The sequence below is a fragment of the Gorilla gorilla genome, chromosome 1 (assembly GCF_029281585.2).
Source record: "Gorilla gorilla gorilla isolate KB3781 chromosome 1, NHGRI_mGorGor1-v2.1_pri, whole genome shotgun sequence".
NCBI classification, from domain to species: Eukaryota; Metazoa; Chordata; class Mammalia; order Primates; family Hominidae; genus Gorilla; species Gorilla gorilla.
The window spans coordinates 228,201,441-228,227,301 of record NC_073224.2 but is presented as its reverse complement, the minus strand read 5'-3'; the positions used below and the strand labels follow the sequence as shown (position 1 = coordinate 228,227,301).

At 41.5% G+C, this 25,861-nt stretch overlaps 1 protein-coding gene across 6 annotated transcripts in view; it reads left to right on the top strand.

The window, feature by feature from the left end:
• The window catches only part of VPS13D (vacuolar protein sorting 13 homolog D), a 281,804-nt gene that overhangs the window by 140,251 nt on the left and 115,692 nt on the right, over positions 1-25,861 (top strand). For all 6 annotated transcript variants that reach the window (XM_031007143.3, XM_055384705.2, XM_031007141.3 and 3 more), the window contains 6 exons: positions 3,164-3,272; positions 7,859-8,022; positions 8,917-9,025; positions 12,406-12,585; positions 14,690-14,803; positions 15,615-15,764. In XM_031007143.3, coding sequence (XP_030863003.3) covers positions 3,164-3,272; positions 7,859-8,022; positions 8,917-9,025; positions 12,406-12,585; positions 14,690-14,803; positions 15,615-15,764 — 826 coding nt within the window. The remainder of the gene's footprint in view (positions 1-3,163; positions 3,273-7,858; positions 8,023-8,916; positions 9,026-12,405; positions 12,586-14,689; positions 14,804-15,614; positions 15,765-25,861) is intronic.

Genomic DNA, 25,861 nt, shown 5'->3' with positions numbered 1-25,861 from the left:
ACTAGTAATAATTGAATCTGCAGAGAAGGACCATTCTTTCTTTGTCTGTTGACGTTCCCTTTGGGAACGATGGTGCTAGGATGTTTATCTTGTTGTAATTGAGTCAATATGTTTGTTTGTTGTTAATTTGTTTTTAAAGATTATGGCACTTAACAGTGGGACATGCTTAAGGTTTAATGCCTGAAAAACCGAATCTAAATCTGGTTGTTAGTCATGTTTTTCTCCTTATGTTCTATAAATTCCAGTAGTTACTAAGCTCTTTAACTGAAGAATCCTAGTGGAGGATTATGGGCTTAATGGGTTGAACCGATATGGAAGACATAAAAAGAGAAGCTCCTGGAATCTTGGTGTGCAGAATCTAACAGCAGAATTAGAATAATCTTGCTGTGCTAAGAGGTTGAACCATCTTTTGAAGTGTATCAGATACTAATTATTTGCATTCTTGGAAGGAATAAATGATGAGGAAGAATAGTTTTTTCTTAAATTTTGTTTTTGAGGTGAAACATAACATAAAAGTATTTTAAAGTGAACAGTTCAGTGGCATTTGGTACATTCATAATGTTGTACCACCACCACCTCTTCCTAGTTCAGAGCATTTTTATCACCCCGAAAAGAAACCAAAACCTATTGAGCAGTCACTCCCCATTCCTCCCTGTCACCAGCCGTAGGAAACCACCCATCTGCTTTTGGTGTCTATGGGTTGACCTATTCTGGACATTCACAGAAATGGAATCATAGGAGTGACCTTTTTTGTCTGGATTCTTTCACTTAGCATAATGTTTCTGCGGTTTATACACATTGTAGCATGTGGCAATGCTTCATTCTTTTTTTTTTTTTTTTTTTTTGAGACCGAGTTTTGCTCTTGTTTCCCAGGCTGGAGTGCAGTGGTGTGATCTTGGCTCACTGTAACCTCCACCTCCCGGGTTCAAGCGATTCTCCTGCCTCAGACTCCTGAGTAGCTGGGATTACAGGTGCACGCCACCACGCCTGGCTAATTTTTTTGTATTTTTAGTAGAGATGGGATTTCACCATGTTGGTCAGGCTGGTCTCGAACTCCTGACCTCAGGCGATCCACCCACCTCGGCCTCCCAAAGTGCTGGGATTACAGGCTTGAGCCACTGCTTCTGGCCCATTCCTTTTATGAAAAGTACCCAGTATTTTTTGTGGCTGAATACTATGCTGTATACTACATTTTTGTTTATCCAGTTATTTGTTGATGGACATTTGGTTGTTTCTATGTTTTGGCTATTGTAAACAGTGTTGCTATGAACATGCCTGTACATATATTTGTTTGAGTACTTGTTTTCAATTCTTTTGCTTTATACAGAAGAGTGGAGTTGCTGGGTTCTATTATAATTCTAAGTTTAACTTTTTGAGGAACCGCCATACTGTTTTCCACAGTGGCTAAATGATTGTACATTCCTACCAACAATGTACAGAGGTTCCAATTTCTCCACATCCTCACCAACATGTGTTGGTTTTTGTTTTTGTTTTTGTTTTTATTTTTGAGACAAGGTCTCTGTCACCCAGGCTGGAGTGCAGTGGCACAATCTTGGCCTGCTGCATCCTCAACCTCCTAGGATCAAACGGTCCTCCTGCTTCAGCCTCTCTCATAGCTGGGACTACAGGTATGCAGCACCACGCCCAGCTAATTGAAAAAAAATTTTTTTTTGGTAGAGACAGGGTCTCACTATTTTGCCCAGGCTGGTCTCAAACTCTTGGGCCCAAATGCTATCTACCTGCCACAGCCTCCCAAAGTGCTAGGATTACAGGTGTGAGTCACTGTGCCAGGCCTGGTTTTGTTTTGTTTTGTTTTAAATGATACCCATCCTACTGGGTATGATGTGGTACCTCATTGTGGCTTTTGATTTGCATCCTTAGTAACTAACGATGTTATGCGTCTTTTCATGTGCTTCTTAGTCATTTGTGTATATTATTTGGAGAAAGTGTATTCAAATACTTTCCATATTTCAGATGGAATTATTTGCCTTTTTATTGTTGAATTGTCAGAGTTCTTCATATCTGGTCTCTTACCAGATGTATGATTTGCAATTTTTTTCTCCCATTATTTTTGTGAGTTTTCTTTTTACTTTTAGATTGTGTCCTTTCAAGCACAGAAGTTTCTCATTTTGGTCACATATAATTTATCTGCTTTGGGGGAAACAAAGATTACTTGTGCTTTTGGTGTCATGAAGACTAGTTTTTAACGCTGAATTAATCCATTACCTTTTTTTTTTTTTTTGCTAATAAGGGTTAATAGAAAGAGGAGAATAATCTAAATAAAACTTCCAAACATCCCTAAGTGTAGCCAGGCTGCAACATTCCATAAAGCTTAAGATTCTTTAGCTTCAGAGAAACGTAACACGATTGAATTGGAGGAAGTTGATTAGAACCCTGTGTTTTCTTTTCATCCTAAAGGGACTTCTGATTTCTTGCCAAGACTTGGGGATGCAGTGATGCTGATCATCTGCCTGGCAGAGTAAAGCTAATTTTTGGTCCCTTGAATTGTCTGGCTTGGTTTTTTTTTTTTTTTTTTGCTTTTTTCTGGGGTTGGGGCAGAATCTCATTCTATCACCCAGGCTAGAGTGTAGTGGCGCAGTCTCAGCTCACTGCAACCTCTGCCTCTCAGGTTCAAGCAATTCTCATACCTCTGCCTCATGAGTAACTGGGATTACAGGGGCCTGCCTCCATGCCCGGCTAATTTTTGTGTTTTTAATAGAGACGGGATTTTGCCGTGTTGGTCAGGCTGGTTTCGAACTCCTGGCTTCAACAGATCCACCTGCCTTGGCCTCCCAAAGTGCTGGGATTACAGGCAGGAGCCACTGTGCCTGGCCAAATTTTTTGCCTTTTTTTTTGGTGGGGGGGCCTCTAAAGATATATGGTTATACTTTTACATCTGAATTTTAAGTCGCTAAAATTATGAAGAGAAGAAAAATGTCAGAGTATGTCTTCTGAGAGATGAATCTTGGAACTGTGTAGGGAAAAAAATGCAACCCTGATCTTTCTGTTCTTGCATCAGACTTTTTCTTCTATCCTTTAAAAAATTTTCTTTTTAATAAAAGTTTTGGGCATTTGCTTATTAATACTTGAATACATGTGTGAGTATGTGTGTGTATACCTGTATATATATTTTTATGTAATATATATATTTTTTAAATTCTAGCTTGCAGGAGGGAACAGGCAGGCCTGTGACTTCCAACAAGGCCATTACCTGTGCGGAGCTCGTTTTGGATGTCTCACCCAAGACACAAAGAGTCATTTTAAAAAAGAAGGTAAGAGAGCTTACAATCAGAGTTTAGAATACAAGGTTTTTAGCACTGGACGGGACTCAGGATCACCCAGTGCAGAGTCCTTATTTCATGATGAGGCCATAGGGACTTGTGTGGAACCCAGGCCTCTTGGCATTTCCAGGTCAGTGTTAGGGCGGATGAGTACCAGCTCAGGAGTAAGATGACTTCTGGAGTGGGATGTGATCACCAGGTGTGATCAGCAGAACGTGAATAATAAATATATGTGGAATTACTAAGGGCTGGGTGACTGTTAAGCAGACAAGAACAAATATCTAAGATTAAGTAGCAATAATTGTAACATTTTATATAGCGTTTTATAACTTATAGAACATTTTCAGTTATTATTTCACTTGATAAGGATGACAGCTAGTAAATAGGTAATAAAAGAGTTACATTGACATTTAAAATTAGGTTAAAGTGTATGAACTGGCATGAAGAAATGGACCTCTCCTTTTTAGTTGGAAACCAAGTGTAGAAAGTTTGACATTTTAGGTTTTTGTTTGGTTTGTTTTTGTTTTTTTACTTTTTATTTGGAAACAATCTCAGATTTCCAGAAAATTGGCAAGAATTTTACCAAAGTGGGGCTGTGATGTTGATTTGTCCCCTTACTGGTGACATTAACTTATTGCAGTTGATTAAGAAGGTGTGTGGTAGCCTTTTCCACTGAGAAGTGAGGCTACTCTTTTTCTTTTTATAATCAGTCAAGATTTTGTGGCGTGGTACGTTGAGACTACATAAACCTCCTATTTGTCATATTTTCTATTTATGTATGCATATGTATATGTGTCATTCAGTATGGGCTGCTGTTTTATTCAGCGTGTTATCTGTTACTGTGTCAGTATGTGTATGCATATGTATGTATGTATGTATGTATGTATGTATGTATTTATTTTTGAGATGGAGTCTTGCTCTGTTGCCTAGGCTGGAGTGCAATGGCATGATCTCAGCTCACTACAACCTCCGCCTCCTGGGTTCAAGTGATTCTCCTGCCTCAGCCTCCCGAGTAGCTGGGACTACAGGAGCCCACCACCACACCCAACTAATTTTTGTATTTTTAGTAGAGACGGGGTTTCGCCATGTTGGCCAGGCTGGTCTCGAACTCCTGACCTCAGGTAATCCGCCTGCCTTGGCCTCCGAAAGTGCTGGGATTACAGGCCTGAGCCACCATGCCCGGCCAGTATTTATTTTGATGCTCAGTTTTTCTTATCTTTGGCCAGTGGGAGCTCCTTTAACCTTCCGTGTGCTTTCAACATGTGCCCTCACTCACTTTCTTACTTTCTGACACAGCAAGTTATCCTGGGTCAATCTTATATTTTTCCCTGCACAATTCCTGGAATTTGCCATTTCTCCAGGGAGCCCTCATCCCTTCTATCAGAGAATGGAATTTAGAAACCTGAGATTCATGAATTAGGTGCAGTTGTTGCTATTGTGGTGTTGTGGTTCCCAGGCTCTCTCAGAAGACAGACCTAGGGTTTTTTAATCTATGTATGCACAAATATACATATGTGTGTTTTATGTACATATTTATATACTGTACATATTTATTTCTATGTCTATATATCAAAAACTAGCAGTTCACACCAATATTTCCAATTCAAGTCCAGTATGACAAAGTTCATTCTAATTTTCTCCCTTTCCCTATTTGTACTTCCCTTGTCCCGCACTGAGAATATGTTTATTGATTTGATCAGTTCCCCTGAATGTAACAATGTAACTCATCCTCCATCACCACAGTTGTCCCATGTCCTGTATGAACACCCTGGTTTCTTCCCTTGGGCTCTGATCTCCATGTACTGGGCAGCCCTGCCCTCTTCCCACCCTGCCCTTTGCAGGAATGCCCTCCTCACCTCCCTCTATGATGCTCCCATTAAACCCCTCCCCAACCTCCCAACTTGGCTTCAGCCCCTGCTCTGGGCTGCCCCATCGCTTAGGTGGATGCCTTTCTTGTTCCACATGCGCTTTAACAATTCCACACTGGGCCACCACAACCCCCATCCCCACCACACACACAAGCCCCATGGAGTTCTGCCTTCCACAGTCCCATCTAAAGATTTTAGAACTAAATTATAGGGAAGTGAGGAAGGGAACTGGAAGGAGAATGGTGCATCTCAGATTTTCAAGTGGAAATTTTGGTAGTTTCCAAATTATGATGAGCCTGGACAAATGGGCAGGCCGTAGAGGAATCCCAGTATGGAAACTTGATCTCACCTGGGTATGTCTGTGTTGATTCCCAGTCTGCAGCATCTACAGGATAACCGAGATGCTTTTCCTGTTGTTTCTGGTGCTGTGGAGAGATGCTTTCTCTTTCTGTGAACAGAGAAGCAAGCATGTGGGAATTGGAGATGGGAAGCACAGCTTAGCTTCATCTCTTTTTGCAGACAGAGGAGGCAGTAGCACACAGCAGAGACAGCATGATGTGTTTTTAGGTTTGAGTTCTGGCTTTGCCACTTAAAGATATATAGTATCTGGTATTTCCCATTTCTCTCAGTTTCATTTTTCAACTGACCTCCCAGGTTTGCTGGAAGGATTAGCTAAGATAATGTACATAAAGTGCTCTGTAAAGAGATGTAATGATAATAACACAACAAACATTTATTGAGGCTCTACCCTGTGCCAGGCATGTACTAATAAGCATGTTACATTTATTACACTTATCACAAAAACCATGAGGCAATTTTTCTCGTTGACAGATCAGGAAACAGAGGCTCTAAGAGATTAAGTAACTTGTCCAAGGTCATTCAGCTTGTAAATTGTGTAGCTGGATCTCAGATCCTGGCATTTTGACTCCAATGTTCATGCTACTTTGTTAATTTTTACCTTGTAGAATGTGATGAAAAACTATCTGTCCGGCCAGGGGTAGCATGTAAATGAGTTTGTGGTACCCTGATGTGTCTGATGCTCTGGAGGAGTTCCTGCCTAGTGGGAGTGTATGTGATCCTGGCAGATCTAGCTGGAGTGTAGGTGTGACTGAAAAGGAATGATACAGATTGTGCTAGAGAGGCAACATAGCAGAGCAGTTAAGCGTGCTGACTCTGGAATCAGGCTGCAGAGATTCAGATGTTGGACCTATCATCTAACTAGTTATTTCACTGTGGGGAAGTTACTTCATCTCACCGAGCCTTAACTTCCTCATCTATGAGGAGGGACATATGTCACTGGATTGTTTGCAGCAGTAAATGAGTTTTTTTCTTTTTTTCTTTCTTTTTTTTTTTTTTTTGAGACGGAGTTTCACTCTTGTTGCCCAGGCTAGAGTGCAATGGCGCAATCTTGGCTCACTGCAACCTCTGCCTCCGGGGTTCAAGCGATTCTCCTGCCTCAGTTTCCCGAGTAGCTGGGATTACAGGCATGCGTCACCACGCCCAGCTAATTTTTGTATTTTTAGTAGAGACGGGGTTTCACCATGTTGGCCAGGCTGGTCTTGAACTCCTGACCTCAGGTGATACAGCTGCCTCGGCCTCCCAAAGTGCTTGGATTACAGGCGTGAGCCACCACGCCCGGCCTAAATGAGTTGTTTTATGTAAGTCTTATGGACCAATGTCTAGCGCATAGTAAGTTCTCAGTAAGTATTATGACTTCTAGTATATAATGGATTATATAGACTTTCATGATTGACCTGGAAGCCCAACTGCTGTTTCCAAAATATTTCTAAAGAGAAAATATATTTAGAATTACTAGCAATCTGGCCAGGCACGGTAGCTCACGCCTTTAATCCCAGCACTTTGGGAGGCCGAGGCAGGCAGATCACCTGAGGGCAGGAGTTTGAGACCAGCCTGGCCAACATGGCGAAACCCTGTCTCTACTAAAAATACAAAAATCAGCCAGGCGTGATGGTGCATGCCTGTAATCCCAGCTACTCGGGAGGCTGAGGCAGGAGAATTCGCCTGAACCCAGGAGGAGAGATTGTAGTGAGCCGAGATCGCACTATTTCACTCCAGCCTGGAGAACAGGAGCGAAACTCTGTCCCGAAAAAAAAAAAAAAAAGAATTACTAGCAATCAATTAGCATAACCTTTGAATGCAACCAACTTAACACTTGTGATACAATCAATTCATGAAAATTGGACACCATCAATATAGTACGCTTTCCTTATAAACATTCGGGACAGGGAGGAAGACCTCTGGTAAATTCTGATTCAAAGTCAGATATTGAGCATATCGTATAGTCTTTATGTAATTGCACTCTTCTTTAAGGTAAGGGCACCAGACGGTCGTCATCTGGAATGGCAGTGATCATGGCAGTATAGCTAGTGTAGGAGGCTGCCCCGCCATTTGTTTCTAATTTCTAAAAAAGGAAAAAAACTCGGTTATGAAAATAATACATTTGTTAAAATGCACATTATTTGTAATGTTTGGTTGTTTGGTTCAAGAGGTTAGCATATTTTACCCTAAGAACAACAAAAGATAGATAACCATGAAAGTTTGAATTAAGCATTTATATAATGTGGAAAATGTCTAAATAAACTTCCTATACGAGAACTTATTTAGCCCTAGAGGAAGCTCTTGAAGTGAGGAGCTAGCTGTGGCTGCACATAATGTCTCTTTCTCTTTTTGCTTGTACCTACTTAATAGGAACCAGGAAAGCGTTCTCAGCTGTGGAGGATGACAGGAACAGGAATGCTGGCCCATGAGGGCTCCTCAGTTCCTCACAATCCCAATAAGCCCTCAGCCACCCGCTCCACCGAGGGGTCTGCCATCTTAGATATTGCTGGTCTCGCTGCAGTGACTGACAACAGGTAATTTTCTAGGCAACTTTTGATTCAAGCTCGTTGCTTTCAAATTCAGACTCAGAGGAAATCTACACCAAAAACCAAGAGTTCTATAAATAAAGTAAAAATGTATTTTTTTCAATGACAAAAACCTGTCATATTCCCAAATATGAGTATTGGGCTTTCCCTTTAAATTTTTTAAGCTTTGATGAAATACCCATGCAGATGTTAAGAAACTTCAAACAATAAAATAGGTATAATGTGAAAAGTGATTATTTCTTCCACCCAAATTCCAGTCCGTCCTTATTCTGAGGAAGTAGTTTCTTTTTTACATCTTTCTAATAACTTTGTTAAATCCTTCAAAAGCAGAAATTAATTATTAAGAGAATAATCAGATGTATTTTTATGAATAAATCCTTGGATTCAAATTAGCTCTTTAAGTTTGAATAAGTTACTTGATTTGCCTGTGCCTTAGTTTCTCCATAAAAATCAGTGTGTTTTCAGTTAATACCTTATTTCCAGAAAAACTTTAGTTGACTTACAAGTTAAAACAGAAAAGAATTTAGAAATACAACAGAAAAAAGACTGTTGGAAAGATTTTACATGTATTTAGCAGCTATTCCTTCCATACTGCATGGTAAGTTGCCGTTTTGAGAATGCAAGAAGCCATATTACTGTGTGTTATGAAATCTTTAATGTCTTACTTTGTGTCCCCTCTTCATGTTTTTCCATTTTGCTTTATTACTCTTTTCTTATCAAGAGATACCTAACTGCCCTAGGATTCAAGCTAACTACCCATTCAGTTTTAAGGGTGGAGGGCATTAGAAGGAAGAAGAGCAAAGCCATCATCCTCATGTTCCCTTCAGGCGTGAAACAGTTGACTCGGAGGTTTCATGGTTCATTGTGTATTCCGTTTTCCAGATACGAGCCACTGATGCTGAGAAAGCCTGACCGCAGGCGAAGCACAACTCAGACGTGGAGTTTCCGAGAAGGAAAACTGACCTGTGGGTTACATGGGTTGGTCGTCCAGGTCAGTCGTTTTTGATCCCCAATTGCAGCAAGCAGTGGTTGAGCCTTCTTTGAAACAAAGTCTCTACTAAGTTATACATGATGAATTGTTCAGTGGGAAAACTACAGAGCAATACTTATTCTATTCCATTTTAGTTAAAAGGAAGTCAGAGTTTTGTTGTGCATTTGTGTATTTTTTTTTTTTTTTTGAGGTGGAGTCTTGCTCTGTCACTCAGGCTGGAGTGCAGTGGCGCAATCTCGGCTCACTGCAAGCTCCGCCTCCTGGGTTCACGCCATTCTCCTTCCTCAGCCTCCCGAGTAGCTGGGACTACAGGTGCCTGCCACCACGCCCGGCTAATTTTTTGTATTTTTTAGTAGAGACGGGGTTTCACCATGTTAGCCAGGATGGTCTCGATCTCCTAACCTCGTGATCCACCCGCCTTGGCCTCCCAAAGTGCTGGGATTACAGGTGTGAGCCACCGCGCCCAGCCCCGCATTTGTGTATGTTGACATAGGAAAAGTTCTTGGAGATGGTATGCAATACATGTGTTAAGAGTGATTGCCCTGGATGATAAGATATGTTTTTCATGGCTTACCTGGACTTTTTCTTTGATGTCATATATTACCTATGTAATTTTAAAAAGAAAAAAAATACCTATGTAATTTTAAAAAGAAAAAAATTACCTATGTAATTTTAAAAGTCCAGCACTAAGTTAGATGAATTAGATTTAGACCTGGGAAGTTAATGGCATAGCTGCAAGTCCTCTGTAAAGGGTTCTGTGACATGGTGAGCATTCGTCAGGCATCTACATGCTCTTGATTCTGTTCATTTTGGCCTAAATAAGCATTGAATTGCTGTAGCAAATGTCAGAATGAAGATTGCTGGACAGTTTCCTCTGTCATCTCCTCAGCCAGTCTACCTCATGATAAACTCCCAGCTACTTTCTAAGCAAATACGTGTTTGGCAAATTACCAAGGGTTTGGATTTTCTGCCCTTTCTGGCTTCAGGCTGGGAATGAGAACAGGGGTCTGAGAAGTAGGAAGGTGTCTAGGAGGTTTGGACATACAGTAGACTAGCACCTGCAATTGTGTGTGCAGTTCTGTCCAGCCTGGGATTTTACACAAAAGGGAAACAGGAGACTATCAGACCCTTGATAGAGAACTCTGAGTGTACTTAGATTATACTCCAGGGCAGTTTGCAAAAACTGTAAGGAGCCTCTGACTGCTTTTGGTGAGATTTATTTTCTTTATCTCTATCGCCCTGAGCTTTTTTCATCAAAGACAAGCTGCTTACTTATATGTAGCACACATCTGGAATGGATTTGTGATTTTCAATTAGCAATACAATTCAAACTTCTAGAGGCAAAGAGGGCTTGTTATAATTGGTGGGTTTCATGTCTGACCCTGACTTCACTTCTAGTTTGTTTCTAAAGCCCATGTAATTCCAATGCTCTTGGAGCATTTTCTTCCTTAAAATCTCTTTTTGGTGTTTGTTATTTTGTGAATCTATTTCATCATTTCCCTGCTTGTTAGTGATGGTATAATAACAGTATTCAGCAGAGCAGAATGTGTTTTGGTTAGGGAAGTAAGCTTGTTTCAGTCTTATTATGCTGAATAAAGTCATTGAAGATATTAAAACATTTTCTGACACTGCTCTTATTAGGTTGTATATGCTCTTTCTTTCTAAACTTATAATAGCTATAAAAAGCTTTCTTTGTGTTGAAACCTGTACTATAAACCCTGCTCAAAGTTTGCTTTTCATGAGTCAATATTTAAAAGTTAACAAAGGGGATTTAGACACTCTTTGCCATTGTCTTCTCTAGCCTTGTGTTTGCTTTCCCACAGCCATAATCCTGTAGACTCGATTTACTTGGGGCATGTAGCAAGAAGGTGTTTTCCTCCAAAGGCCTTGTTAAAGCAAACTAAATATGGCCTGAGAAGGACTCCGTACTTCTATAATTGAATCCCTGTGGACAAACTGTAACCTAGAGTAATCGGCAGGCAAGATTGAAATCCTTACTTAGGAGTATGTGCCTGTAACAATAGCTGAGACTTGGCCAGTCACAGCAGCCATACTTCCACCACTCACAGATGGCTGAGTGTTCAGACTGTGTTCAAATAAGGCAAACGCCAACCTATAACCAATCCAGCTGTTTACTTCCAACTTCTGTACATCACTTCCCTTTCTTTGTCTATAAATTTGTTCTGACCACAAGGCATCCCTGGAGTCTCTCTGAATCTGCTGTGATTCTGGAGGCTGCCTGATTTGTGAATTGTTCATTGCTCAGTTAAACCCCTTTAAATTTAATTCGGCTGAAGTCAGTCAGTCTTTCTTTCTTTCTTTCTTTCTTTCTTTCTTTCTTTCTTTCTTTCTTTCTTTCTTTCTTTCTTTCTTTTTCTTTCTTTCTCTTTCTCCTTTCTTTCTTTCTTTCTTTCTTTCTTTCTTTCTTTCTTTCTTTCTTTCTTTCTTCCCTTTCTTCCCTTTCTTCCTTTCTTTTTGTTTCTTTCTTTTTCCTTTTCCTCTTTTCTTTTCTTTTCTTTTCTTTTGACAAAGTGTCGCTCTTGTTGCCCGGGCTGGAGTACAATGGCACAATCTCGGTTCGCTGCAACCTCCGCCTCCCGGGCTCAAGTGATTCTCCTGCCTCAGCCTCCTGAGTAGCTGGGATTACAGTTGCCTGCAACCATGCCTGGCTAATTTTTGTATTTTTAGTAGAGATAGGGTTTCACCATGTTGACCAGGCTGGTCTCAAACTCCTGACCTCAGATGATTCGCCCGCCTTGGCCTCCCGAAGTGCTGGGATTACAGGCTGAGCCACCTCGCCTGGCTTGAAGTTTTTCTTTTAACAGCCTGAATAACTGGGTATCAGGTGACATTCTCAACTCTGTATTCCATTCTAGAAGAAACACCATCTTTTGAGTATTTGGGTTGGTTGTCCAGCCATAGGCCTGTTTGGGGAGGTTTTCAACTCAAGAATTTTCCTCTTACTAGAAAGCTGAATGATTATAATAATTATTTTCTATTTTCAGAATATTTCAGATTTTTGAGCAAACCCTAATAAGAATACTCAAAGAAACAGCTAGTTTTGGCTACTTTTTTAGAAGTTTATTTTAATGACAAGAAGTTAGTACTAGTAAAAGGCAGAATTAAACTGATCTATGCATGAAATTATCTCTTATTCATAATTACCAAAATTTATGAGCATAACTTTTCATCTTACTCAAGTAATTCTCCTGTTTTTCATCATCTGCAAAGCTGAACAAATAGTAAAGGCTTTGTTGCACATTGATCATGACCCTCCAGAGGATAATGTAAATTTAGGCACTTGTTTGAAATGATGTGTTAAATTGTCAAAGTCAGTGCCTCTGTCTTTTCTCACGTGTCTCTACTCCAATGTCTTTTAGGCCAAAGGAGGACTTTCTGGTTTGTTTGATGGAGCTGAAGTTGTTCTTGGTCCTGACACTTCCATGGAGCTTTTGGGGCCAGTTCCACCTGAACAACAATTTATTAATCAAAAAATGAGACCTGGTTCTGGAATGTTATCCATCAGAGTCATCCCAGATGGACCAACTAGAGCACTCCAGGTGATAATTTGTCATAAGAGCTGATGTGAAACTCTGTACTTCCTCCACCCCCAATGATTACTCATTTAACAAATACTTATTGAACATGTTTATGCCAGATATGAAGATATGGTATCTTCATCTGTAAAATGGGGATAGGATCTACCTCACAAAGTTGTTACAAGAACTAAAGTACAACAAAAAGATAAGCGTAAAGTATAAACAAAGTATCAATGAAATATGTGGTAATCTAAAAAAGTATAAGATTTAAACAAGATAATGTTAACAGTGCATATTAATAGTGTTGTTAATTATTATTAATAACATAATATCTTAATAACATTAACAACAAGAAGATATGAGATCCTTAATCAGATAATTAAAGTATTGTGTTAATGAGAGTAGGAGTGGAGGGTGTATGGAAAGGATTTGTATTCCCAGATTTAGAGGGTGGGGAGCTTCCTAAGAGAAGTAGTACTTAAACTGAGACCTAGAGGTTAACTGAAAGGAATTAGCCAAATAGAAAGGTACAGGTGGAGGGGCTGTGCCCTCAGTAATAAGCATGTTCATCAACAGGTATTTACTGAGCAGCTACTTGAGCCAGCACAGGTCTAGGTACGGAACATTTACCAGTGAATAGACAAAACTCCCTGCCTTCTTGGAGCTTACATTCTAGTGGGAATGGACCATCATTGACCAATAAACATAGGAAGAAAATGACATACGATGTGGAAGTTGACTAGTGAAGGCCCACAGGTAGCAGAGTGATCCTCAGCCCAAGTGGCACACAGAATGTGGTAAGAAAGAAGGCTGGAGATAGAAGCAGGGGCCAGATCATAAAAAATCTGAGATACATACTAAAGAATTTGTGGTTTTTCTAAGGCAACAAGGAGTCAGGGAATGGCATGATTAGAAAATTGTTTTAGATCACTTCCTCTGGCTGCAATGTAGAGAAGCAGAGTGGGGCAAGACTGGAGATAGTGAAATACCAGGTAGGAGGCTCTTGCAGTAATGTAAATGAAAGGTTATGGTGGCCTGAACTGGAAGAAGTGGCAGGGGTGGACATGAGGAGGCTGGAGAGAAATGGATAGAAATGAGAGCTTACTTAGGAGTAGAGTCAGGCAGATTTTGTGACTGAATGTGGGAATGAGGGAGAGGAAGGAGTCAGTAATGGCCTCCAAGGTTCTGATTTGGGCAACTCACAGGATGATAATCCAGATCACTAAGGGATGAACATGGAGCAGACTTGCAGAGGAAGGGAGGAGTTAGGTTTTGGACTTGTTGAGTTAAGGTAACTGTGTGATATCTATGTGAAGATGTCCATAAGTCATTGTAACTATGGCTCTGAAACCCACGGGAGAGATCTGTGATGGGGATAAGGGTTTATTAGGTCATAGCGTAATCAGAACAAAGGAAAAAAAAGAAGTTGGAATGTAGCAATGAGCTCTCTGAGATAGTGCATCACAATTCACAACACCACTTTTTATTTATTTATTTATTTATTTAGCTGTGTCACTCTCTTTCACCTAGGCTGGAGGGCAGTGGCAAAATCATAGCTCATTATAGCCTCGAACTCCTGGGCTCAGGTGATCCTCCCACCTCAGCCTCCTGAATAGCTGGAACTTAAGTGCATGCCACCATGCTTAGCTAATTACTTTCCATTTTTTGTGGAGATAGGGTCTCGCTATGTTCCCCAGGCTGGTCTTGAACTTCTGGGATCAAGCGATCTTCCCACCTTAGCCTCGCAAGTAGCTTGGACTACAGGTGTGTGCCACTGTGCCGGCTCACAATACCACTTTAAAAAACAATCTTAAGGCAAAAATGAATGCAGTGATCTTGAGGTTTGCATATTTTGACTTGAGCTATAATTTGAGATCATCTGCAGATATCTAACCCCACTACGTGAGGCTCTCAAGGTGTATAGCTTGAGTTTGCCATGCAGACTTAAAACCAAGTTTGCTTCTTTATTACACAAATCTTACCTTAGCAGTGCTTTGGAAACCATTCGCTTCCATAGGATTATTGATTATATAATGACTTTTGACCTACACAGTTGTCCTGGGTTAGAATAGGTTTCAATAAGGAAGAGTGAATCATCTTCTTGTGGTGTTTTATTTGACTTCAGATAACAGATTTCTGCCACCGGAAAAGCAGCCGTTCATATGAAGTGGATGAACTTCCTGTCACTGAACAAGAGCTGCAGAAATTAAAGAATCCAGATACAGAGCAGGAATTGGAAGTAAGGTCTAAATATTGTAAATTTATTTATTTGATCATCAGTTTTTTAGAATTTTACTTGGTGGTATTTTAGACCTTCTGTTTTCTTTCTATCCTGTATGATTCTAAATATGAGTTACGCTTCACAGTGTTTACTGTTTATCAGTGAATGTGTGAATGTATTATGTAAATGACAACAAAGTTTATGTGGAATCAGCATGTAGTAAGCATTGCTAAACTGTTATTACAATAAAGGAAGCTAAACTGTTTGAATTTCAGTAAGATTTAAGACAAACAATTTTTTGTTTTTTGCTTCAGCCATCTCTGACATCTTCCTTCTGTTTTCTCTGTTTGGGATTGGAGAGTGACAAGTTTGAAAAGGAAGCTGAGATGAACATGAAAAAGTATATTTATTTGACGTTTATTCAGTGATTTTTGAAAAAATCAAATGCCTATGTGTAAAACACTGTGTTGGGTGTTATGGAAGTGTAGTGGATAACAAATTATGAGCTTTCATCCCAAATAAGGTGAAAGATTCCCAAATAATTAGATTTCTATAATGAAATGCAGAATGTCATCGGTCCTTTGATAGAGGTATCATCACATACTCTGGAGTTCTCGCTGGGGTGAAGGGTATGCCTAGAAAGCAAGGCTTCCAGTGAGATGATGGCATTTGAGCCCTCCAGGTAAATAATAGGACTCCCCTAAGTGGTTTTCATCTGCTGAGAGATCGGGAGTAGAGGAATGTAAAATGCTTTATTTTCTTATACTCTCCTGGATACTGTGAGCTGTGTTTAAAACAATCAGGGTGCCATATTTTGGTTTCCTTTCAGGTGCTTGTGAGGTTAGAAGGTGGAATTGGGTTGTCCTTAATTAATAAAGTCCCAGAAGAACTGGTCTTTGCAAGTCTTACAGGAATCAATGTGCACTATACACAGCTGGCAACCAGTCACATGCTTGAACTCAGCATACAGGATGTACAGGTAAGGGGGAGGTTCCAAAGCTGTTAGTCACCTTGTTTTCATGCTGATCACCCAACCAGATCTAATGTTTGATGTTCTAAGAACTTTAATGTTTTGGAGGAAATATCTTGTGGCCTTCAAAAAATCATTCTATGAAATAGTTGTTTCTACCTACATTCGTCTCATTAATTTTTCTACATACAGCAGAATTCCGCATATATTAGAGGTAACTCAGTCAGGGTGGCGTGGAGGAAGGTGACCCATGGTTCACCATCTTGCCAATAGAAAAACCAATAGGAAGTCATCTAACCATCATTTGGAGGAATTGAGGTCTGTCATAGGGAGAACAAACTAAAGAACTGGACTTTGCTTTCAGTCAAGATGGAGTAACAGGGACTAAATTTACCCTCCCACCTGAAACAACCCCAGAATCCAGATAAATAAGAAGACAATGGTATTGAGACACTGGACATCAGACAATGAAGGACAGTGCTTTGACAGGTGGGAAACAAAAGAGCTGAGCCCTGTAATTGCCTTTCTTACCAATTTGAGAACGTTTCCAGGGAGGGGAGACCAAGCAAGTACCCAGCACAGTGGAGAAGTTGAAAAAACAGAGCTGAGAGTCTAGAGAGACCAAGGTATCTATAGTTATAGGATGGTACACTTGGGCATAGAGAGCTGCACAGAAAAACTCTGAAGATCTATAGACGGTCCCTCTTGAGTATTTAGCCAAGTATTAGTCAGTGATGTATGTGAGGAAACTACCCATCTGAAAGGATCAGAGGGAACAGTGCCTGCTGCCCACACAGGGCTAGGAATAGTGCTTGTGCCCACCAGCTGGACTGGAAAAACTAAGAATTTATGAGATGTTGGGAAGAGTCTCAGGAAAGCCTTGTCCTCGTGATTAATTAGCCCTAAACTGAGCACTGCTGTAGACTGCCTGAGAAATCATAAAAGATCCGAAAGAATCAACCTCTTCCCAAGTAAATTAACCATATCCTTGAATAAAGCTCAAGAAGATTTATTGGAATACGACAATGTAGCACCCAACAAGGTAAAATTCACAATATCTGACATCCTATCAAAAATTACCAGGTGTGCAAAGGAGTAGGAAAACTTTCTATATAATGAGGAGACTAATTGGTCAAAACTGATTCACAACTGGCACAGATGTTAGAATTTTTGGAGGACGTTAAAACTGTTAATGTAACTGCATTCTCTGTGTTCAAAAGGTTAAGTAGCAATATGGAAGACATAAAAAAACTAAAGCTTGTAGAGATTAAAATGTAATGAAAACTACACTGGATGGAATATAGCACACAACTGTGAAGGAAACTATACCAAGGCACATCATAATCAAATTACTCAAAACCAGTGTTAAAGCAAAGGAACAAGAAAAAAAAGACATGCTATGTGCCAAGGAATAAAGATAAGAATGACAACAGATTCCTTTTTGGGAACAATGGGAGTGGGAAGACAATGAGCAACATCTTTAAAGTACTGAAAGGTATCAGCAGACCCATGCTACAAAAAATGTAAAAGAACGTCATCAGGCAGAAGGAAAAAAATAGTATCAGATTGAAGTCTGTTCTACATAAAGTAATGAATACCAGAAATGATAACTACCTGGGTAAATATATAAGATTATTTTCTTCTTATTTAAAGTAAGAGTGAGATTCTTATCAACAATAGCATAAAGGCTGAAGGGGAGAAATGGAAGTCTATTAGTGTAATCTTATACATGATGTGGTATGATGTCACTTGAATGTAGAATTATAAAGATAAACAGCATAAACTCTTAAAGCAACCACCAAAATAACAAAGAGTTATAACTAATAATTCAGCAAAGGAGATAAAATGAAATTAGGCCAGGTGAGGTGGCTCACGCCTGTAATCCCAGCACTTTGGGAAGCTAAGGCAGGTGGATCACTTGAGGTCAGGAGTTCGGGACCAGCCTGGCCAACATGGTGAAACCCCATCTCTACTAAAAATACAAAATTAGCCAGGTGTGGTGGCACACACCTGTAATCCCAGTTACTCAGGAGGCTGAGACAGGAGAATTGCTTGAACCTAGGAGGTGGAGGTTGCACTGAGCCAAGATTGTGCCACTGCACTCCAGCATGGTGACAGATGGAGACTCTGTCTCAGGGGGAAAAAAAAAAAAAAAGAAATCATAAACAAATAATCCAAGAGAAGGCAGAAAACAGAAAGCAGGGAAAGGAATAGATAGGACAAATAAAAAATAATTAGCAAGATGGTAGACTCAAACCTAATGGTATCAATTAACTAAATTTAAATGTTGTAAACACCGTAATCAAAAGGCAGAGATTATCAAATTGTATAAAAAAGCAAGAACCAATTATATGTTGCCTACAAGAAACACACATTAAGGATAAAGACACAAATAGGTTAGAAGGAAAGAAGATGAAAAAAGATATAACATGTTGACACTTGTCATAGGAAGTGAGAATGACTAGATTAACATCAGACGGAATAGATTTCAAAGTAAAGAATATTACTGGTGTAGTCGGGGTTCTCTTAGAGGGACAAAACTAAAAGGATATGTATATAAGTATTAACTTACATGATCACAAGTTCCCACAATAGGCTGTCTGCAAGCTGAGGAGCAAGGAGAACCAGTCCGAGTCCCAAAACTGAAGAACTTGGAGTCCGATGTTCAAGGGCAGAAAGCATCCAGCATGGGAGAAAGATGTAGGCTGGGAGGGTAGGCCTGTCTCACGTGTTTCTGCCTGCTTTATATTTGCTGGCAGCTGATTAGATTGCACCCACCAGATTAAGGGTGGATCTGCCTTTCCCAGCCCACTGACTCAAATGTTAATCTTTTTTGGCAGCACCCTCACAGACACACCCAGGATCAATACTTTGTATCCTTCAATCCAATCAAGTTGACACTCAGTATTAACCATCATAAGTCCACCCTTTGTCAACTGCCGAGATTATAAGGTCATAATTACACCTAACGTAATACAACCATCCTTCGTACAGCTGGAAACACACCAGTCCCCAACCCAAATACTATTACATAAAGTTAACGATGCTTGAATGCTGATACGAAGTCAATAAATCTATGTCACATGATGAAGGAGAAAGGAAATAAAATGAAGATATTTTCTTAGTACAAGTGTATACATGCACAAACATGTTTTTAACAAAAGAAAGAGTAAATACTCATGACAATTGCAGTCCTTGTTTCTGCAGCTGGTCATGTGGTCATAGCTAGTATTGATGATTACCCTTTCTACTACCCATTCTGTATTCCCTTTACCTTCAGCAAGCACCTCAGCAGGTCATGGTTTTGTGGGTTTTTTTCCTGGTGGAGTGACCCAAACCTTCCTTCCTGAGGGGTCTGGACCGTTTGTAGTCCTGCCTGGATTGGGCTGTTGTAGTTTCCCATTGTCTTAATCACAGGGAATGGTAATCCTAAGAGACGCCCTAATGGATCTCCTGTATTCCATGCATAATCTTCCTTACCTCCATTGTGGAGTAGTAGACTGATTTCATCTTGATAATCTGGGTCAGTCACCCCAGCCAACACTGTAACTCCCTTCTTAGCCTCTTGACCTAAAGTTAGGCGGAGCCCAAAGTGTCCAGGTGGTAATCTTAACTTCCAGTTTAATGGAATCATTGTTTTGTCTCCTGGTGGCAGTGTTCCTCCCTCTGGAACTAAGACCTCTAAGCCAAGAGAACGTAATGTTGCAGGAACAGGAAGCAAAAATTTTGCTAGTGGATCATTAGGGGTGATGATGAATGGTGCCACTTCCTCTTCCACCCATTGATTCCTGGACCTCTGAATCCTGGCCATGGGAGAAACAGTACTATATATTGGATGCTGATTCAGAGCATACATAGCCTTCTGGAGAACTTTGCCCCAGCTATTATCATCTAGTTGGCATTGTAATTGTGATTTCAAAAGGCCATTTCACCATTCTATCAATCTAGCTGCTTCAGGATGATGAGGAACATGGTAAGACCAGTGAATTCCATGAGCATGAGCCCACTGCCACACTTCTTTAGCCATAAGGTGAGTGCCTTGGTCAGAGGCGATGCTGTGTGGAATACCATGACAGTGGATAAGGCATTCCATGAGTCCACAGATGTAGTCTTGGCAGAAGCATTGCATGCAGCATAGGCAAACCCGTATCTGGAGTTAGCGTCTATTCCAGTGAGGACAAACTCTGCCCTTTCCATGATGGAAGAGGTAGAATATAATCAACTTGCCACCAGGTAGCTGGCTGATCACCCAGAAGAATGGTGCCATATCGAGGGCTCAGTGTTGGTCTCTGCTGCTGGCAAATTGGGCATTAAGCCACTGGCTGTAGACAGGTCAGCCTTGGGGAGTGGAAGTCCATGTTGCTGAGCCCATGCATAACCTCCATCCCTGCCACCATGGCCACTTTGTTCATAGTCCCAGTGGGCGATGGCAGGAGTGGCTGGGGAAAGAGGCCGAGTGGTGTCCACAGAACAGGTCATCCTATCCACTTGGTTGTTAAAATCCTCCTCTGCTGAGGTCACCCATTGGTGAGCACTCACGTGGGATACAAATATCTTCAGTTTTTGACCACTCAGAGAGGTCCATCCACATACGTCTTCCCAAATTTGTTTGTCACCAGTTTTCTAATCATGCTCTTCGAAGTCCCTGACCATCCATCCAGCCAAATCATTGGCTACCTCCCATGAATCAGTATATAATCACACATCTGGCCATTTCTTCTTCCATGCAAAGTGCATGACCAGATGCACTGCTTGAAGTTCTGCTCTCTGGGAAGATTTTCCTTCACTGTTGTCCTTCAGGGATGTCCTGGAAAGGGGCTGTAGTGCTGCAGCTGTCCACTTTTGGGTGGTGCCTGCATATCGTGCAGAACCATTTGTGAACCAGGCCCTAGTCTTCCCTTCCTCTGTCAACTGATCATAGGGAATTCCCCATGAAGCCATCAGTGCAGGCTAGGGGAGAGAAGGCAGGGTGGCAGGAGTGGAGACCCATAGGCATTTGAGCCACTTCCTCATGTAACTTACTTGTGCCTTCAGGACCTGCTCGAGCCCCATCACATATATACCACTTCCATTTGATGATGGAATGCTGCTGTGTACGACCCACTTTATGGCTAGATGGGTGGGTCAGAAAGCACCCAGTTCAGTTTGCAGGTGTGCACCACCACATCCAGCTAATTTATGTATTTTTTGGTAGAGATGGGGTTTCACCACGTTGGCCAGGCTGGTCTCTGACTCCTGACCTCAAGTGATTTGCCCACTTCAGCCTTTGTTTTTATTTTTAATTTGTAAATAAAATCTTTCATTTGGGTAACTGTAAATCTATGTGATCAAACAAAACATCTTATTTTATTTTATTGCTTTTTTAAGGCTAGTTAAATGAAGCAGTGGGGATAAACACTTTTACTCCCAAAAGATGTTTTGTGTTTTTTTTTAATATATTTTTTTGAGACAAGAATCTTGCTCTGTCACCCAGGCTGGAGTGCAGTGGTGCTCCCTCGGGTCACTGCAACCTCCTCCTCCTGGGCTCAAGTGATCCTCCCACGTCAGCCTCCCAAGTAGCTGAGAATACAGGTGTGTGCTGCCACACTTGGCTGATTTTTGTATTTTTTGTGGAGACAGGGATCTTGCCGTGTTGGCCAGGCTGGTCTTGAACTCTTGGACTCGAGCCATCTGCCCGCTTAGGCCTCCCAGGGTCCTGGGATTATAGGTGTGAGCCACTGCATCCAACCCAAAAATGTTATTTTTCTTTTGCCATAAATGACTATATTAAGATCCTTGGCTGGGCCCGGTGGCTCACACCTGTAGTCTCAGCACTTTGGGAGGCCAAGGCGGGCAGATGGCCTGAGGTCAGGAGTTTGGCCAACATGGTGAAACTCCATCTCTATTAAAAATGCAAAGATTATCCGGGCAGTGGCGGGTGCCTGTGGTCTCAGTTACTTCAGAGGCTGAGACAGGAGAATCGCTTGGACCTGGGAGGTGGAGGTTGCAGTGAGCCGAAACCACTCCATTACACTCCAGCCTGGGCAACAAGAGCGAGACTCTCTCAAAAAAAATAAGTCCTTGATGAAATTTTAAGAAACTCTTGATTAAAATAATATTATTGTATAAATGTTAAAAAAAAAAAAAAAAGAAAGCACACAGTTCAGGATGGGCAGTTCAGGTCGCGTGGTGACTTGATGACCCATAGTCAGACGTTCATTTTCCACCAAAGCCCAGTAACAGGCCAGGAGCTGTCTCTCAAAAGGACAGTAGTTATCTGCAGAAGATGGCAGGGCCTTCCTCCAAAATCCTAGAGGCCTCTGCTGTGATTCACCTATGGGGGCCTGCCAAAGGCTCCAAACAGCATCCCTATCTGCCATTGACACCTCAAGCACCATTGGATCTGCTGGGTCATATGGCCCAGGTGGCAGAGCAGCTTGCACAGCAGCCTGGACCTGTTGCAGAGTCTTCTCCCATTCTGGACCCCTCAAAACTGGCAGCCTTTTGGGTCACTTAATAAATGGGCCGGAGTAATACACCCAAATGAGGAATGTGTTGCCTCCAAAATCCAAATAGGCCCACTAGGCATTGTACCTCTTTCTTGGTTGTAGGAGGGACCAAACACAGCAACTCCGTTAACTTAGAAGGAATGTCTTGGCAGGCCACACACCACTAGATCCCTAGAAATTTTGCTGAGGTAGAAGTTCCCTGAATTTTAGTCGGATTTATTTCCCATCCTCTGGCACGCAAATGTCTCACCAATAAGTCCAGTATGTTTGCTACTTCTTGCTCACTGGATCCAATCTGCATAATGTCATCAGTGTAATGGACCAGTGTGATATTTTGCGGAAGCAAAAAGCGATCAAGGTCTCTCCAAATAAGATTATGACACAAAGCTGGAGAGTTGATATACCTCTGCGTTTAGGACAGTAAAGGTATATTGCTAGCTTTGCCAGCTGAAGGCAAATTGCTTCTGGTAGGCCTTGTGGACAGGAATGGAGAAAAAGGCATTTGCCAAGTCAGTGGCTGCATACCAGGTACCAGGAGATGTGTTAATTTGCTCAAGCAATGAAACCCCACATCTGGTACAGCAGCTGCAATTGGAGTCACCATTTGGTTAAGCTTACGATAATCCACTGTCATTCTCCAAGATCCATCTGTCTTCTGCACGGGCCAAATGGAAGAGTTGAACAAGGATGTGGTGGGAATCACCACCCCTGCATCTTTCAAGTGGCACTAATCTCCACAATCCCTCCAGGGATGTGATACTGTTTTTGGTTTACTATTTTTCTAGGTAGAGGCAGCTCTAAGGGCTTCCATTTGGCCTTTCCCACCGTACTAGCCCTCACCCTACCAGTCAGGGAGCCAATGTGGGGGTTCTGCCAGCTGTTAAGTATATCTATGCCAATTATGCATTCTGGCACTGGTGACATGACCACAGGATGAGTCTGGGGACCCACTGGACCCACTGTAAATCAGACCTGAGCTAAGACTCCATTAATTACTTGACCTCCATAAGCCCCTACTTTAACTGGAGGGCAACAGTGACATTTTGGGTCCCCTGAAGTCAACGTCAGCTCAGAGCCAGTGTCCTGTATCCGCGAAATGTCTGATCCTTTCCCTTTCCCCAGTGCACAGTTACCCTGGTAAAAGGCTGGAGGTCTCCTTGGGAAGGATGGGAGAAAGATTCACTGCGTAAATTGTCGGCAATGTAGTGGGGTCCTTCCTCAAGGGGATCCGGCCTCCCCTTCATTCAAGGGGTTCTGGGTCTGTAAACTGGCTCAAGTCTAGAAATTGACTGAGGGGCCATGATTCTCTGTTTTTATAATTCAAACTAGTTTTTTGTCCATTCAACCTAGAAGTTTTCTGCTTGTATAAATTAAGTAGGAATGCAGCAGGCTTCCTATTAATTTCGCTTCTAGGAACACCATGATTAATTAGCCAGTGCCAGAGCTCTACATGAGTCAGACTATTCTGATTGCCACTTTGCCTCTGTTGTGCATTATGGTAGCTATGCCCACCTTGCCTTTGACGATTGAGTGCTGCCACTTGGCAACCTGCCACCTCGGGATCCAGTTATCCCCATTGTGTTTAAATTTTGTAGCTAATGATTGCTGTTCCCACCATTAGATCTGACATACAGAGAAAAGCAATTACAGGGCTCTTCAAAGATGCAGGTGCTGCCCTTACAAATCTATTCCGCAAGGCATTGGTCAAGGATATATCTTCTGGACCCTCCCAGCTGGGATGAGTAGGTCTGAAGTGGCTAATCCACTCCACCATCCCAGTCTCCCTAATCCTTTGGATCCCTTCCTGTACATTAAACCAAAGGAGATCACACATTTCCACCTCTCTCACAGTGGGCCATCTTTTAATCCATATTTCAGCTAACCAAGTAAATAAACTATTAGATCCTTTTTTACCTCTCCAAGCTGCAACATTAAAAGCAGAATGCCTACTTAGTGGGCCCAGATCAATAAAGCCTGATCCAACCCTATGTTCCTTCCACTATTATCCCATACCCTTAATATCCATTCCCGTATCTGTTCTCCAGATTTCTGTCTATATAAATTAGAGAACTCAAACAGTTCTTTTCGAGTGTAGTACACCTCCTTGTGAGTCACACTCTCAACCTCACATCTAGGGGCCTGCCGGGACTTTAGGTCTAGAAGCAAACAGGGGTGTTGGGGGTGACTCCTGAGGAGAATCAACATTATTTTGCCTGGCAACTGCCTCAAGGGAGGTCATCACTGTTGCCTTAGGCAGCATAGGATTCATCTCCTCAGACAAAGGTGGAAAGCTGATGACAGCATGGGTCGAGATGGGGATGTTGCCACTACTGGGGATGGGGAAGCTCATCCTTCTGGCAAAAAAGGCTCATCAGAGTTTACAAACTCAGTTTCCCCGAGCTTCATCAGGGTCCTCCCACACATCCCCATTCCAAGTTGCAGGGTCCCATTCTTTTCCAATCAGTGCCCTCACTTTAACAGCAGACATCTGGTGAGGGTGTGTGTGCATCTTTCGGCGTGCATCTTTCGTTGCAGGTCAGCCACTTGCATGACAAGAGCTTGTGTCTGTTTTTCCACAATTTCAGCTCTTTCTCTGCAGGAGATAAGATTCTCACTTAGGGCAATCTTAGCAGATTTGAGGCTCAGTATCTGCTTCTGAAGCTGGGAGACAGAATCCCTGAGTTCATCATTTTCTTTCATTGCTTTGTCCACTGAACTTAGGAGCAACCAACCAGCTTCATTATGTTACTTGGTTTTCTACATATGGTCAAAGGTATTATGTATAGAGTCACTAAAATCCTTGCCTCTCATGAGCGGTGAATCAGGAGTGTCAAATGCATTTATTTTGTATAATTCTCCAAACGGTTCACGCCAAGGACTATCAGCATTCTCCATACTATTAGAGGTAGAGTCCTTAGCATTTTTGGGGCTAATCATATTAAGCAGCCAACTCCAGAAACCCCAAAGCCAATGAAAGAACTCCATCCTTAATATTCTGTTCCTCTAGAACCACACCTGGTACCAAAATCTGTATTAGTCAGGGTTCTCTTAGAGGGATAGAACTAATAGGAGATATATATATATATATATATATATGTATATGTATTGTTCTTTAAGATCAATAAAATTTATAAGCCTCTAACCAGTCTGAGCAGGAGAAAAAGAGAAGACATAGATTATTAATATCAGGAAAGAGAGAGATGCCAGACAAGCCAAATACTGACAAGTCTGGGGATGGGACTCCTGGGGGAGCTGCAGATTCCTTCTGGCTGCTGGAGTGTCTGCTAGGACTGCTTTGTTTTCAGTGTGACTGTAGGGCCGTTGGTTTTCAAGGCTACTGTGGAGCTGGGGTGGGGGTAAAGAGAATAGGACAAATTAAAATGCCACAGAGCTCGCTGTTCTCACTGAGTTTCAGCTTATTTTCTTGAATAAATACTCCTTAGATTGTCGCAAGTTTTTTATTAACTTTCGGAGTTCTGAGAAAGTTGACCTTTACAGTTTTTGGCAAAGTACTGTTAGTATGCTATCAGAACAACTTCTATCTGTTTGTAACATCATACTTGGAATGCTTTTCCTTTATAACCTTCATCAAAGTTTAGATATGTTCAGGAAACTAGT